The sequence below is a fragment of the Nasonia vitripennis genome, chromosome 1 (genome assembly GCF_009193385.2).
Source record: "Nasonia vitripennis strain AsymCx chromosome 1, Nvit_psr_1.1, whole genome shotgun sequence".
Classification (NCBI taxonomy): domain Eukaryota; kingdom Metazoa; phylum Arthropoda; class Insecta; order Hymenoptera; family Pteromalidae; genus Nasonia; species Nasonia vitripennis.
In genome coordinates, this window is record NC_045757.1 from 14071607 (window position 1) to 14087766 (window position 16160).

The following is a 16160-nucleotide window of genomic DNA, read 5'->3' on the forward strand; positions in this document are numbered from 1 at the left end:
CACGGACTCGCCTTTATAACCGGACGTTTGCTCTTTGTGCGCGCAAGAGCGAGTTGTCAGCACAAAAGTCGCGCTGCACAAAGGGCGACCGCGCGCGAAAATTGAGCCGAGATTATACCTTTGCTGCTCCTGACTAATTCACGACGAGATCCGGACAGAGCTGTTTCGACGGATTGGCTGTTGCGTTGTCACCTCCCCGAAGATTAGCCCGCCGCGTTTCTTCGACTTCTTGAACGCTGGAAATTTTAATTACTCAATTTAACGTTCCCACCGAGAAACGCGTTAATCACGTTTCGCTGCATAGCTTTAATATATTTTTTCCCCGAGAACGAGGAATCCAGTTAGCATTTTTCATGATGAAATTACAGCCCCTTAAACTGGATCAAGCGACGGCATGAATTAACGCGTTCGCACTTTGTCGGCACTCGAAATAACGCTCGGCCGCCGTTAATTATACGATTCGAGGAAATTAGAAAAAAATCGTCTCCAGCCGCGCGCACAAAAGAGTAATCAATTAAACTCGCGAGCGAAAGGGGGGAAAACGAGCCGAGTGTACGGTATGCGCGCGCGCGCGGACGCAGGATATATACGAGCGACGCGAGAGGGGAGCAGCGAAAGATTTATTAGGGGGACTCTCGGCTCTTCACTTTTATCTTACCTGCAATCAACATGTAATCCCTTTATCTCTTGAGCTCGCGTTTTATGCACTCGACGCCGACGCGCGCGCTCTCGTGCTCTCCTCGCGTCTACTATGGCTTGCGGGCTCGTGAGAGGGTCGACTCCTACTGCGGCGCGATGGGACAGGCCGAAGAGGCTAATTAATTAAGAGATGCTCCCGGGCTCGACCTACATAAACGAATCCTGTGCGCTGCGCCGGAGAGAAGAGTGCATAAGAGCTCGGGGATGGTTAAAGAGAATTCGAGCGGATGCGCGCGGAGGGCGCGCAGATCTCGTAAAACTCGGGCCCGCACTTGTCTAGCTAAGGAGGATTTCAGTGCTCGAATTCGTTTAAATTTTCCGCTTGCGTGTTTGATATACGAACCAACGTTGGTATCTTCTTTAAAAAAAAAGAAAAAAACAGAGTCGCATGCAAAGTATCCTCAGCGAGAGCTGCAGTGCAGGCCTGCCGTTCATCATCTCCCGCGAAATTTGATGCAAAATTCATCCGGTGACTGGAGAGCAGAAGAGCCCTCGCGGAACCGCTCCGCTCTGCTCCTCGTTAGTCACGGACTAAAAATAACGAAAAACCCTTTCGCATGCGGCCTGTGGGGCTACACACTACTGCAACGCGCGCGCCGCCACGCCAGCTGACTCTGCGCTAATAAACGTCGCTGCGCAGCCGCCGCCGCCGCCGCTGATGTAAGCATGAAATTCCCCAATCCAGCAAAAACACTTGCGATATTAACCTTTAATCCGTGTTTTTTTCCTTCGATGCCGCGCGAGCGCACGTCAAAGTTGCATGTAAAAGCTCGCTGCATATAACGTGCGCGCAGCAGCAGGCTGGTGCTGCAGTGGGGCGTGTTCTTCTTTTTTTGGAGGTGAAATTTCAGGTCTTTTAGCTTCGCGGTTCTCCTTTTTTTCGACCTACTGATACCCTTTGCTCCGCGTGTCTGCCTCGATAATGAAGCGGTGTTATACTCTCGAAGCGGAATTCAGAATAATCGCGAGCAAAATATAATGTAATATTTTACGCGTGACACGAATATTCAATTCACGTCTATTCTCTGAGTACAATCAACGGCATACACATTGCACCCTATCAATTACTCGGCTAACACTTAACGCGACTCGCGTGAACTTCGGTAGCGCAAGGCGGCAGTATACATGCGCACGCACACGTACCGGGCATTTATAACCTTTCCGCGAGGCTTCGCGAGCTCGCGCGCGGGAGAAATGAATTGCCGTAGTTATGCGTCCGCGCACCTCATTAATAAACAGGGGCAATCGCGTTAATGACCTTCCTCTCGCGCGCGCCCTCTCTTCCTGCCCGCCGCCTCTCGTCTTCTACCTTTTTTATGGATCTTTTTGCGCGCGTCCCTGGGACCCTCAATGCGCGGAATCCGCCTTTGAGAATGACGATGATGCATGCGTGCTGCCGGCACCGGCTTGATCTCTCTCATGTGCCTTGTATATTGCCTAGCGGTTTATATAGGGTTTGGGTCTGGTCGGCCGCTAAGCGTCGAGTGAGCTCGTATAAAACTTTATGCGCCGAGTTCGTCTCGTATCAGTGCGAATTTACGAGATCATGGTAACCGAGTCTTTATATTAAAACTTTATGCATCTCGCATCCTCTGCGCTTGTGATTGCGTCGAATTTAATGGCTTGCGTAGAAGAACAGTGCATAAAGTTTAACAGTAGGCTTCGTCGAACAATCGATTGTTCATAATTACGCTCGGCCTGATGAGAAATCACGGAAACTCAATATTTAACATCCACGCTCTGCAAAAAGCGAAGATTAGCTCTCCGTACTTCCTCTGATTTTCCAGCACACACACAGAAAATCGGCATAATAAATCCCGGCCACTAACCGCTTCTCTTCTTCGAACCGACGCAAACAAAAAAGAGTCGAGCCACTCGAATCCACTCAAAACACCGTAAAGCCTCCTAAGCACCGCAAGAAGACAAACGCGGCGCGCATGCAATCCAAAAATTGTGGCACGCAAATTACGAGTACGGTATGCGCTCGCGATGCAACCGGAAGACCATCATCGCTTTCTCGGGAGGAAAATTCATACAGACATAGAGCAGCTCTCTCTCTCTCTCTCTCTCTCTCTCTCTCTCTCTCTCTCTCTCTCTCTCTCTCGGCTGCATATAAACCATCGGCGCTCCACTTTCATCCGCGCCATGTTTCATCTCTCGCTCGCGAAATTATCGGCAGTTAGCAGATTGTGGCTCGCCGAATGAGCGAGCGAGCGGTCTACGAGGGCTTTTGCATAATTGGCCCATAAAAATGGACGCGCGGCCGACCATAAAGTAAACAGACTGCCGCCGTTGCCTCGGCTTCTAGGCGACTCTCTGTTTGGCTGTACCTTGCCGCGGAGATATCTTGCGGGAGAGAGCCGGCGTTGGTTTTTTTATTTACGAGAGATATTTATATTTATTTCTTTTATGTTGATTTCTGTAAGACTGCAAATAGTCCGCAGGAGTCGCACATAAACAGACACACGAGAAGAGAAGGTCAATAACGCAGAGAAAATGAGCGGAAGCAGCGACGCGAACGCCGAGGCTCTATCGAATTTTCGAGCTAGCCGCGCAATCTCCTCTCGCTTGCACTCTGTCCGTGATTGTCCCTCCCTATACAGCTAGACTCGATTCTACCTTGCTCTGTCGTTCCCTGTATATAGTTTTCCCTATGCGGGAACAGCGAAAATTAGGAGAATCCGATAACGCAGCAGTCCTGCTGAATTAGACGCGCGAAATTGCGCTCGTCCTCGACTTGTGATTTTCGCGCCGGGGGCAGAGCTCATTAACGTTTATTTGTTCGAACCGATCGTAGTCGCGTGATTGTGATGGGAGAGACAGGAGTGAGAGTGCGGCATAATGGATTTGATTGTGCGGTCGGCATTGTCCTGATTGATTGGCGATAAGCGAGCGGTTCTCAGCGGATTGTTATCTTTCCAGTTGAAGTTTGAGGTTTTATGTATTCGAGGCGAATTTCATTTGCTTTCGTGCAGAAAGAATAATTAATTAAAATAGATTCCAATTCCGCGACGAGAATCTACGCGCGACCGGGAGATGGCGGCCCCTTGTGGCCGTCCAACGAACTAAACTCCCTGCAGTCTCTCCTCTGCTCGCGACCATCACCTTCCTTTCACAGTGTAGCGCACACACACTTCAATAATTGCTTCATCCCAAGAAGGTTCACCGCCTCTAACAACCGCTGGCAGCCTCGAAACTACGCGTAGTTTTACGCGGAAGAGGCCATAAGACTTACGACGAAGGGTAAAAAAATGCCGCGTGTAACTTGCGGAAAGCCCGCATCTCTTCTAATTCGCGAGCAAGTTTTCAGTACGCACCTGGGGATCATAAGTACGGCGTGTGTTTGTGTGTGTGTGTGTGTGTGTGTATAGCGATAAGCTACCCGAGCGCATTACGTGTCGTATAGCCTCGCTTTCGGAGAGCGTTATGGCCCGTGAAGCATCTAAGGACTCGAACGCGCAACGACTCCAAGTCGTTTGCCGTAAGCGTGCGTAGGCTGGATTGCGCGAGTCGGAACGAAAGTGAACATTGGATTCTGTGGGCGAATAAATGTGAATGACTGGAGAGTCGTTATATTTCCTTTTTTTGCGGAGAGCTCTGTTACTCTGTAATAACTCGGTGTCGTTGTTTTTCTGTTTCAGGTGAGTCCCTGTTCGTTCTGCCTTTATCTCCTCTGCAGGCGTGTTTTATGGTATCAATCGAAGAGGTAAATACGCTATTGTACGTATTGTATCCCACTGCCGAAGCTAATGTTGAGCAAATATATCAATGTAAATTCAAAGCCATCCGTATTAAATCGTCGCGGAAAGAAAATTTCGCACGCATCTGTCGCTTCTTCCCGACACACTGCTCAAAGTCACGCGGCGACGAGCAGCAGAGAGACAGTAGTAAAAAAAGAGCAAACTCAAGCTCCGAACTCTCTCCCGTGTGTTTCGAATACAAGCGCCGGCTCGGCCCTAAATGAAAATATGTCACTGCCAGCCGCTCGAAATCCGCGCTCAGCCGCCGCCCGAAACTTTGTTATTTGTTCGAACGCGCGCCGGGTTAAATTATGCATGCGCAATATGCCGGAGCGGCTCGACGGCGGCGGCGGCGGAGCCTCGCGCACAGAAAGGAATCGAGGGGCGGGCGCGGATTAATATTAAAAGGCACAAAGGTGTGAAGACGGAATTACAAAGGAGACTCGCGCGCGCGCGGCGGCGGCGAGTAATCGATTCATATGTACATTGGGAAGCGAGAAAATTAATAAAGGGGAATGTATATTTGGTTATTAATACGGAGTCGAGGGCGCGCTTATGGAATATTCCGAAGGAGTCGCACTCTTGGTCGGGTATATAGTCGGCGTTTGACTTTTTTATTTATCCAAATACTTCATCGCTCGAGTAGAATACTCCGCGAGCTGTGCACGAGTGAAAAATCACCGCGACATATTTCAACGGCGAGCTGTATAAACAAAAGATCAAAACAGTATACTCGAATAAAGAGAAATGCAAGAAAGCCCATCAATCTTGCTCCGCGCGCTGCACAATGCGACTTATCGCATTCAATTATACTGAATATCGATATTAGTTTTTCTCGCCTCTCTTCGCTGCTGCTGCAGCAGTGACACGCGTCGAGTTCGCTATCTTCCAGCCGTGGAAGAACAATTGCGGGATAGGCCATAAATTATCCGGCACGTGGGTCGAGACTCGCGCGATAGTCGAATAGGAGAGCGCCGGTAAAAAAAGCTCGAGCGAACAATGAGCAAGTTTAATATAGCGAGCTTTCAAGCAAGTGTGCGTACGAGTGAGATTTTCACTTTCCGTGCGAGCCAGCTGTCAGTCGTCGTCGTACAGTAATAAATTGAATCCGACGCGGCAGTAGTGAGCTTTCCTCGAGCAAAGTGGAAATTGATATTAATTAATTGAAATGCGCGGGCGCTCTCTCACTTCGTGCATTCGATTCTAACTCTATGTCCAATCTAACTCGAGTGTTTTAGTTTCTCCCTCGCTCTCTGTCTCTAACTGAAACCTCATTGAGTTAAACACAATCGAAAGATACACCATCGATTCTCCGACTCAGCGAAGTTCGCGAGAGCGTCTGATTTCCGCGTCAGCGAGTCGGTCAATCAGAAACGGTTTGGCCGAGTTTCTCTCTCTCCCGAGCCGAACAGCTGTGCCACTGCTGCGGCAGCATCGACAGCGCGCGCGTTTCCTCGACCGGAATGAACTTCTCGTGTGCCTCGCGATTCGCCAGCCAAGTGTGCGCGCACACCTTAGTATCGAGAAGATCAATCGAGATGCGGGAGAAAGAGTTTATTCACAGCGGAGGAGACTATCTCCGCGACTGCGAGAATCGATGAGGGAAATTCCATGAACCGCGTGAATGCGAATAATAAGGAGCTTCGTTGCTCTCTCGCGAGAGGAAACAAAACTTAAATAGCAGCTATTCGCTCCCGCGTCAGTTCTCACGCGTAGGTGTGCGAACTGCGATGTCAGCCGTTTTCTTAGCGCGTGGGCTGCGCACTGAGATATACAGCGAATGCACGCGGTCTGCATACATACTTTTGCTCCACATACTTCGTCTGCTATATATGCGCCCGCAGCTACCCCTTTTCAAAATACTCGCTCCGCGTTTGACTGACCCACTTTGCGGAAGGACGACGCTCGGATTCCGATCCATACGCTCGCATGTGTGGAATTCTCGATTATACTCCGATACCTCAGGGTGGGATACGAGAAGGTTATATTCGTCCAGAGGCCGAAGGAACTCTTGCCCGGGTAAAGCCGTGCCCGTGTACTGAAAAAAGTCGATGTTTGAAATTTGCGGAGCTTTAAATCACTCTCCGAACGTCTGGCCAATTCGTCCGCTACCGCACTTGCCGCGCAGCCTTGAAAAAAGTTTCAGTCCATGCGCAGACAGTTGTTAGAAAAAGTACAGCCATAACGGTGCGCGCAATATCGCGGACGCAGTCTCGGGAAAAAGCTCTCCGACGCGCAACGCTATACTTCCGTCAGCTTTCCCTCTCTAGTCAGCCAGCTGGCCGTCCGCCTCTTCTACATAGGGCCACGTGCTCGCACACTTTCTCCGCCGGGGCGCACGTTCTCGCCCGCGCTCTCTTATTAAAGGTGGCGATTTATCGCCAGTAATAACAGACGCGGTCTGGCGCGCCGAGGAAATGTCTCAGGACTGCTGCTCTTCTCTATCTCGCTCTTCCCCTCGTCTGGGGCGACCTCTCTCACTCCACGTGATGCTTTTACATTCGCACCTAGGCACAACTGGCTCTGTTTAATTTTGGCGCTTTCCTTCGATCCGCGCGTCGATGGGCGTCGCACGATTGCGCGAATATCCTAAAATCGTTCGCTTGCGAAAAAAGTAACAATTATTCGCCGTCCCTTACACCTCTCCGTTATCTCGCCTCTTTTCTGCCGCAGCAGCCTGCGTGCGGGCGCTATTCTCGCGGGCTCCCTCGCAGGCTGCTGCTGGGATGAAAGCAGCGGCGCAGTGGCTGCAAAAGGACGAAGAGCCCGTGCACAGAGCTATAGCTGCTGCTACTACATAGCGCAGCCGCACACAGAGAATCGAGAGGAGGAGAGAGAGAGAGAGAGAGAGAGAGAGAGAGAGAGAGAGAGAGAGAGAGAGAGCTCGTAGTGGAGAGAGGAGGGCGAGAGAGAAACGCTCGCATGCGCGCGCGATATCAGCACGCCGGAGCGACGTAATGTGCTTCTCGACGCCTGGCGTGAGGTAGATTAACAATTCCTGACATTTTAGTGGCTCCTCTCGGGAGAGTGCCCCCTTCTCTTCTCCCTTCCGCCTTCTCCTTTCTTTCTCTTCGTACACGCGTCTTGGAGTATACTCGGCTACTGCTGCAGTAGCCCTCGTATAGTCGTCGTCGTCGTCGTCGTAGTCTTGTTACGACGACGAGCTGCCGCAGCGTACCGAGGGAGAGAAGCTAACGAGCGGCCGGATTGATTAATCTCCTTTTTAGTCTAAGCAGGTTCCTCTCTCGCACTTTCCTCTCTCCTGCTCTGTTTGCCCCGCTGCGGCCTGGAATAATTAAATTCGCTCATCGGCTCGATTTGCTCTCCTTTGCTTTCTCATTATGATCGCGAATATTGCAATCGCCGGGCTCGTTCGGTACACGACTTACGGCATACTGTTTTTGTTTTTCGCGTCTCGAGTAATTAAACCAGAGGGTATATTTGTTCGGCAAAAATAGCCCTTGCTTCGAATATAATTAACTCTGGGTAGTTTAAAATTATTATATCTGTACTTAAAAGCTTAAACTGACCCACTTGGATGTAGGAATCGATGCATGTGCTCGTTGTGATATTCTACCGAATTCGATTTCCATTCTTCCATTTCCGTACAAGGTATCGCTTAAAAAAGAATGAGCTTTGCGATTCTCCGAAATCGTCGAGAGAACAAAAAGCCATTCTAATTCTAGCGGTCTCATGAGACATGTCCACTTTGTTCCGTTGCACATGAGGCAGATGCGTCGTTAATTTCCATTGCTACGAAAATACAAGCAGCCGTAGGCAAAACTGCCGTAAAATTCGTTCTAGTCTAAACTCGGGTGTCATCCGGCAGTTCTGCATGCGTTCTCGGATACGACGTGCACGATAAATATCCACCATTGTCACGAGGCCCACCGAGGACAGGAGTAAAAAGGCCTCTCGGCTTCTATTTACGTCTTTAGCAGCCTTCGAGAGGCGATACCCGGACGCCGCAGTATCTCCAGCGGCCTTCGCGGAAGTCGCCCCTAAAATAGCGACCAATATTTCAAGCGTGCGCTCTCGAGTCCGCGAAAGATGAGCGTCACTCGCTGCGTCTCTAATTGAGGATGAGCAAGAGTAGATTCCGACGCGGCGGCAGGCCAGGTGGCTGCTAATTGGCCGGTCAACAGCAGTAGCAGCTACACCGCTGGTGGTCCCTTGGTGCTGCGGCCGCTGCCACCGCCGAGGCTCTAATTGTGGAGTTCCGATAGTTCACCGCTATAAGCTGCTGCATCCACGGCGGGGAAGTGTTGCCAAGAAGAGCAATAACAGAGACGGAGGATCGATTGAGCTTTATGGTTTGTCGTCCGGGCGTGTTTTTGAGCAGTCCCGTCACTTTTGAGCCGTTTCTCCTGGACTAAAATTTAGTGGAAAATATTCCGCAACAAAACACTGTTCTTTCTTAGTTAACTCTGCTGACGGTCCCAATAAAACGATCTCGCTTCAGTTGCTCGTGCAACAGATGACGCTAATACGTCACAGTCGAACCGTTTTACTTGTTTACCGATCGATATCACGTCTGATTCGTTCGTTGCTTGTATATATTGCATAAACAAATACGACCTTTCCGAGCGCACGAAGTTACCATATTTCTCATTTGATTTTCCCGAGACGCCTCCGGCCTAACTAACTGCTCGTCGAAAAAAGTTGAGGCAAAGCACACCTCGCGCACACCCCGAGCATGACAAATGACCCACCGAGCGCCTAGTACACAGCATACATAAATCCGAGTAAATCTCGAAAGACGGCTATCGCATACCTCGATTGATCACCTCGGCAAGCATCTTGACGCGCCGTCCCAGCACCTCGGTCGATGCATCGGGTGTACGTCGTCTCCGCGAGGGAAACCGTTGGCTGATTCAAAGTGGAGCCCGGGCGCCGCGCCGCGCTTTCGCGAGGGCATTATTCATAGGGCTCGCACGGGGATCATCGCGTATAAGTTATTCGTCCTCATGAATTAGTAAACGCGCCGTGCAAGAAGCGGCCGAAGTCCGCACTGCCACCCACGCATCGGGAATTTTAAGGCACGCCCGCAGCTTCGCTGCATGTAATTAATACGATGACGCTGCTCTCGCGCGCGAGCTCCACTATATACGTTCTGCGCCCGTCTGTCTTTTCAACTTGTTTTTAATGCCCGCGAAGCCTGGATGGATAGGAGGTGTAATGGTAATTGAGCTCGGTGTTGTTTTTTCTCTGTCAGCTTCTTGGTCTTGCGTGAGAGCAGAGTAGTTTTTCAAAGAAGCTGAGTAGTGAGAGGTAAGAGTTTACTTATCTTTTGCATACTTATGATAATCTGTTGACTCGATTGAGATCGTTTAGCTTCTGATGATATTTTTGCTGTTTGCAATCGTTGATTCATACGTATTTTTAACATTTCTAGAAAGCACGCTTTGAATGGGTTTCCAAAAATAAAACCGTTTAGAGTGCTCTGAATATTTTGTGCCTTGGAGTTTGTAACCAGACTGGATAAATAAAATTAATAGTAAGAAGAACGAGAAAGAGTATGACTAAAAAGCAAGCAAATTTTATAAAAAAAAATGTATTAAAAATATATATTTACTGATAAAATTTTTGTATAAAAAAAATAGCAGAAATACTGGCGGAATGTTTTCGTTATTTTGATTCGGCAGATGGTGGTGCCGGAGGTACACCACCCGGGTAATTCCAGTTCTGTATTTTGGCCGAGCCGAAAATGGTGAAAACTCCGAAAGCCAGAAGTTGCGCGACGATATTTATCCAAAAAACGTATCGCCATTGCATGAATGTGTGCTGAAATATTAAAGGCGTTTGTGAATAAACATTCCTAGCGATGAACAGTGATCTCAATCAAAATTTAATACTTACTCCGCTTTCTACAAGAGCGCCGACTAGAGCAGGAAGAACGAATGCGGAAATAGTTCCGGGTGTGTTAGTTATTCCCATCAAAATTCCAGCGTAGTTAGGCGCAAGATCGTTCTGATTGCAGAGATGGCCAACGAAAATCGCTCCGGATGTGATGATACTCAAGCATAACAGGAACACAGTCACCTCTCGATTACATCCGATGTACGCAATTATCAACAAAAATACAACAACGGGAAGACAACCTGAGGAGGAAAACAATGCTCGTGTAATTGATCATTAAAATTACAAACATCGACAAAATCGTTCAAAATAAAAGTCAATGCTCACTTATTCCAACTGCGACCTTTCGAGCACCAGTCTGAGACCACCATCCCCGTCTACGACCGTAGTCCAACCCTTTTCCAAGCGCCGAGTTAGTGAATGCATTAATCAAGTAGGGAGTGCAGGTTATCGTCGAATTCTGGGACAAGACAGAACAGTTTTTTGTCAAAAGTAGAATGACAAACAGGTTCAAATTAATCAAAAACGAATACTCACAGTTTTGATGTCGAACCTAAGCATCTTGTTCATGTAGAGTGGCATCTGCGTGAGCAAGAAATACCAGCAGAAGTTGCCCAGACAATTTGTTACGATCAGAGCTAGGAACGGAGTGGACGTGAAAATAGATTTCCAGGGGATTTTGACCTTAGTCGAGACCGGGCCCCTATGTCCGTACGTATTGATCAGCAGCTGCCTCTCTTCTTCGGTGATGTACTTCTGCGTCTCCGGATTGTCGGCGAAGAAGATAGCAAATACCACACACCATATCAAGGGCAAGACTCCGTGGATGTAGAAGATCATCTCCCAGCCCAGATAATTCAGGATCCAGCCGGACGTGAGGATGGAGATGACGGTGCCGAGGGACGTTCCGGCATAGATTATACCCACCCACATGCTCTTCTCCTCGTAGACGACCCATTTACCCACGAGGACGTTCACGATTGGCAGATTGGCCGCGCTCACGAGGCCGGTGAGAAAACGAAGAGCGTAGAGGACGTAGAGTGATCCAGCAGCAACGGGCACCAGCAACGTAAACAGAGAGTTGCAAAAGACGCAAATTAACAGAACCCACTTCGTATTGAATCTGCAAAGAAAATACATCACGATTTTTCAGAATACACGATAATGAAAACAACAATTCATTACTTAAACTTGTTTGATTTGCAATCGTTAGTTAGCTTCTCTCGCTTCAATGTACGTAAATTGCATAACATCTTTTAAATAGCTAAATAGTTCCAATTAGCGATATTGTGCATAGATAGAATTGATCGAAACTTGATGGTAGCAATTAGATCCAATTTCGGGTCGACCAAGCATATCGTTCGACAAATAACCAGGGTCGAGCGAGATTACCACACTACTATACATCAAAGCGACCCAAATGGAAAACCCGACCAATACAGTTACGCATGATTTGGGTTGCACGGATTAATGATTCTATTTTAGGGAGTTTTTATCAAATTTGGATTGTGTTCGACCAGCTAGTGGAATCTTATAAGCCGAGTTTTCAACTTGTCACCTACCGATCAGCAAAGTATCCGGACGGAAACATGCCGATAAGGTAGCCTGCAAAATATATGCTGACCACGAGTCCTTGCTGCGTGGATGACCAGTCGTATGGCCCGTCTATGTCGGCGACGGTTGTGTTGGCGCTGCTTCCGAAGTCACATTCCCCTACGTCCGGTACATCGGTTTTCGGTTTGGCCTTCACCATGCCGATGATGGCCGTGGAGACATTGACCTTAAGGCCGTAGATGATCATGTTGGCGATGCACAACATGATCGCGAAGAGGAAGCGCACGTTCTTGACTGTAATTCAAAGCAGAATAAGTTATACTTTATACAATAAAAAATTTTTTGATTCGTCTCGACGATTGAATATAAGTCTTCGGTAAGTTCAGCTATTTTTAACGTAGCCTCTTAAAATTGCAAGTTATGAAAACAATGTATGTTCTCTCGGCTGCACTGATTGCTCCCGTTCTAGTTTTGAAAGATGAATTGTGAGAATCTCAATAAAGCAACTGCGTCACTCATTGAATGAATTCTAGCACTCAGTATTGATCAAGGAGTGCGTAGCAAAAACTTCATTTACGAATACCGTAAACAAGTTTTTTTAGATTTCACACAAATATGCATCGAAAAGCAAAGAGCCGATAACGAGTTACGCGGATTTCCGCGAAGTTGAGTGATTATAATATCGACAGCCGAGACCATCTTGCGCTTTCGCAATTTGCCGGCAGCAGAGAAGAAAAGCACAATAAACCTCGATCCCATTCTTATCACAGCGACGATTTCTCGGAAACTTTGATCAGCTCATTTAAACCGAGTCTTCCCTCCCTCATTTAAATCGGCAGTCGTGGCCGCAAGCGGCGAATCGAAAGAGATCGATTCGTTCCGAATGCGATGATGACGGGCTTGAATGATTATCGCCGCTTAGCCCGAACGAAATCGAAATTCATAAGAGAAAAAAGAAGCGTCCAATTCTGTCTGCGGCGGTCTGAAATTGGCACTCTATCTCTCGTACTTACTCATTTTCGATTCTGATGCGGCTGCTGCTGACTGGAAAATAAACTCGGCTTGGTCCCGGCGATCGTCGAGGAGATAAACGGACTGGACTGCCGCTGCGGTCGCGGCGCCTTGCGATGCTCGCGAGAAATCTTATTCAATCATCGGCCCGATGTACAGCAGCGCGCGCCCGCCGGTCGATTGGCGAGAGGTTAGCGTGTCAGCTGTTGACGCTCGGCGGCTGGCTGGCTTGCAGATGCGAAAAAATATATGAGGATCGAACTGCGCCCCTCTTTCTTCTTAGCCGTCTTACTCCTCCTCGTTCGTAAACAGCGTAGTTGCGCCGCTTTCGATGATGAAGATGCGCGTATTGTTTTGTTTTCCCCGCTGGATTGATGAAATTCGTTGTGCCCGTCGTACGTCCGAAGTTTTTTCTATAAACAGATCAATTTCGAAAAATTAAGAATGACTTGTGCTTCAAATGATCAATTGAAGAAAATGCGTATTCCTATATCGGCAAATGATTGTGTTTGTGAGTACATTTTTTCTTGACCTTTTAAATCTCAAATTAACGAGCAATGCTTAGACGGCTCGTTCATCCTGTGCACGAAGCTGTAAAGTATCAGTTTATATTTCAGGGACATTCGATCTTAGTAAATCAGCGTATTAGCTGTCATTATAATAATTAAAATGCAATTTTTTTATTTTTTGTTCTAATCTTCTTCTCAGCTAATGTAGAATTACAATTCAACGCATATCAAATGATTTCGCTCCAAAAGATTCCATTAGACGACAGTGACAAAAAGCAGGAAACAGTTTACAAAAAAAGACAAACGAAATAAATTGTCTGAAGCCTTGCATTATAACAAGTCATAAATAAACAGAAGACTCGTGTTACACACTGTATCTTGCGTAACCATTCGAAATTGCAAAAGAGTTTTTGTTCTTGATTTTTAAAAGTCTTCATTTTGAAAAACTAAACATTTGTCCCTAGAACTTTGTTATCATCATAACAAGCTGCTCGATATAAAGACCGGAATATTATGAATGTTATATGTATAGGTTGCGATAGCGGTTATCAATTCAACGTTGCAGTGAGTGCCCTGGTTGAAGAAAATAATTCGTGTTAATGAATATGTACTCCAATAAGTTGCAAGATTGATTTTCTATTATAACGGTGTCTTTTCGAAATCTTTTCTGTTACAATTGCTACACATCCTCTCAACATATGGTTAGCACGTGCGCAAATGCAATGACTATAGTATTCGGGTTTATGATATGCGCTGCTCGAAAGATACTTTTGTTGATAAGTACATTTGCTCGAGTTTTTAATTCAAAAAATAAAATATTACAGCTACTAATAATAAATAATTGAATTTCACACGAAAAAAAACGACTCTTGAATACAAATTACTCACGTTAAACTATTCGCTGACGTTTTCCAAAATTCAAAGTGTCTTTTAAAATGCACGATGGAATAATCAGCCTCAGACTACATTATTTTCGTCTGCATTTACATTAGACTTCGTTCAACGCGTCATTCGCAATCTTTCGAACGTACTCGCTGCGCGGAACACAGCCTCGACCGCATGCACATCAGTATTAATTCACTTAAAACTGTATCGCGTCACTCTCGGCTCTCTCCAACTTTGCCGCCGAAAAAATCTCTACTCTCGCGCACAAAACTCGCGAAGGGCACTTGGACTCTTCCGCGTCGTTCATTCACTTGTTAAACGAAAACAAATCCCTCGTGTCATACTTCTCCGTCCGATAACTTTTTAAAATGTTTGCTTTCCGGTTTCTAGCTAAATTATTCCGTCAGCACGGACGCGGCTGCCTTCGGCGCTCGAATATGTATATACATATATCTATATACGTACTTTCTGCCGGTGCGCGGCGTCTATCTCCCGCGCTCGCGCGCGTATTAAAATTCAAGTTATTCAACCGCCCGCTCGCCTCACTCGTCGGTTTGTTCAAGAACTTGCGGAGAGATGAGAATATTCTTGATGCCGCTGCTGCTCCTCACTCCTCTCCCCACTTCTGAGCGGAGCAAACTGTCGAAAAGATATGACTTTTATTTCCTCCGAACTGCGCGTGCCTGCTCGGATTATCGCCGCAAATGTTTGCCGAATGTACGTATATATATATAAACCACTCATCGAGTTGATTGTGAAGCTCGTCGGAGGCACTCGGTGCAAAGTCCCTCTTTTCTCTCTCTCTCTCTCTCTCTCTCTCTCTCTCTCTCTCTCTCTCTCTCTCTCTCTCTCGACTTATCTTTTCCGTCTGCGGCGAGAGTAAACAAACATGCTGACGCCGCTGCCGGGCTCCGGATGAATAATAATAGTTTCGATAATCGCAGACAGCACTCACAATATTAAACGCACTCTCTTTCTCGATCTCGTTTCGTAACGCCGCGCGCTGTTTGCGCGGAGGCTCGAACTTGCTCGCTCGCGTGCGCGAGAGCAATGACTGCGTAAACGCGCTCTCGCATTTTTACCAGCGACCGCGTGGCTGGCTCTACGCGAGGCGAGATAATTAAATTTTTTGATAGATAAGCACCGCGAGCGCTTATTCGCGCCGCTCAGGCATAATAAACAAAACCGAGCTCTCGCTCTCGATGAGCAATTCTCGCCAGGCTGTTTGCCGTTCGCACGCCTATTCCGGCTGGCCTTTATCGCACGGGTTTCAGCGCTGCTGATGTAGTGGTGGCAGACGACTCGCCATTTGAATATCGCAAGAGTGTCACCGCCTTTTGTTCGGACGGAATTTAGCGCGGAAGTCGCTCATTATCGTGCTTCTGAATTCCAAATTTAGGATATTTTTTTGCTTTGTTCTCGATCGTTTCTCACTATTGTGGCTGCTACCTCTGTCTGCTCCGGTGCTTCTGAGTTTTGACACGCTTCGACGATGATTGTAGTATTAGTATTAAAATAACATTAATCGGGATACACGCCGTGTCGCGTAAAACAATGTCGTGGAGTTGATTTTAGTATTCTTTTAGAAGTCATTGCGAACGCGGTAGTTTTCCTTTGCCGTTTCGCGGTAGTATTTATCTTTTTATTTCAGAAAATGGCTATCCATGACACGAATTCATTCGCTAGGTAATTGTACCGAGCACATTGTGTAACAGAGGAAAACGTTTTTGAAAATGCTTGAACGTATTCGAGTAATTAGCAAAAAACGCGTACAAGTCTACTTTCGCATTTTTAATCAAACCAAATTAAGACTTTCCTTATTTATTCTAGTGAGAGTAGAAATTTTACAGACTAAAATAAACGTATAATATTAATTAATTTAAATATTTGCGAACTAGATGCA

General features: G+C 47.2%; 2 protein-coding genes across 16 annotated transcripts in view; one reads left to right on the forward strand and one right to left on the reverse strand.

Annotated features, from left to right (window-relative positions):
- LOC100121944 (teneurin-m) overlaps nucleotides 1–16160 on the forward strand; it is a 565536-nt gene that overhangs the window by 87986 nt on the left and 461390 nt on the right. For 5 of the 6 annotated variants that reach the window (XM_032598382.1, XM_032598379.1, XM_032598390.1 and 2 more), the window contains exon 1: nucleotides 13276–13374. The exons of the other annotated variant lie outside the window; for it this stretch is intronic. The gene's annotated coding sequence lies outside the window, so the exon portion shown is untranslated. Of the gene's footprint in view, nucleotides 1–13275; nucleotides 13375–16160 lie in introns of those variants that run through there. 6 annotated transcript variants of the gene reach the window in all.
- Nucleotides 9698–16160, reverse strand: part of LOC100122072 (sialin) — a 43221-nt gene continuing 36758 nt past the window's right edge. For 2 of the 10 annotated variants that reach the window (XM_032598483.1, XM_032598484.1), the window contains exons 2-7: nucleotides 12866–13276; nucleotides 11861–12146; nucleotides 10836–11421; nucleotides 10626–10758; nucleotides 10299–10540; nucleotides 9957–10223 (exon numbers count right to left, since the gene is read on the reverse strand). In XM_032598483.1, the coding sequence (XP_032454374.1) occupies nucleotides 10068–10223; nucleotides 10299–10540; nucleotides 10626–10758; nucleotides 10836–11421; nucleotides 11861–12146; nucleotides 12866–12869 (1407 nt within the window). In that variant the 5' untranslated portion in view covers nucleotides 12870–13276 and the 3' untranslated portion in view covers nucleotides 9957–10067. Of the gene's footprint in view, nucleotides 9917–9956; nucleotides 10224–10298; nucleotides 10541–10625; nucleotides 10759–10835; nucleotides 11422–11860; nucleotides 12147–12865; nucleotides 13277–13395; nucleotides 13450–14260; nucleotides 15483–16160 lie in introns of those variants that run through there. The other 8 variants (XR_004227220.2, XR_004344766.1, XM_032598479.1 and 5 more) reach the window with 8 other exon arrangements.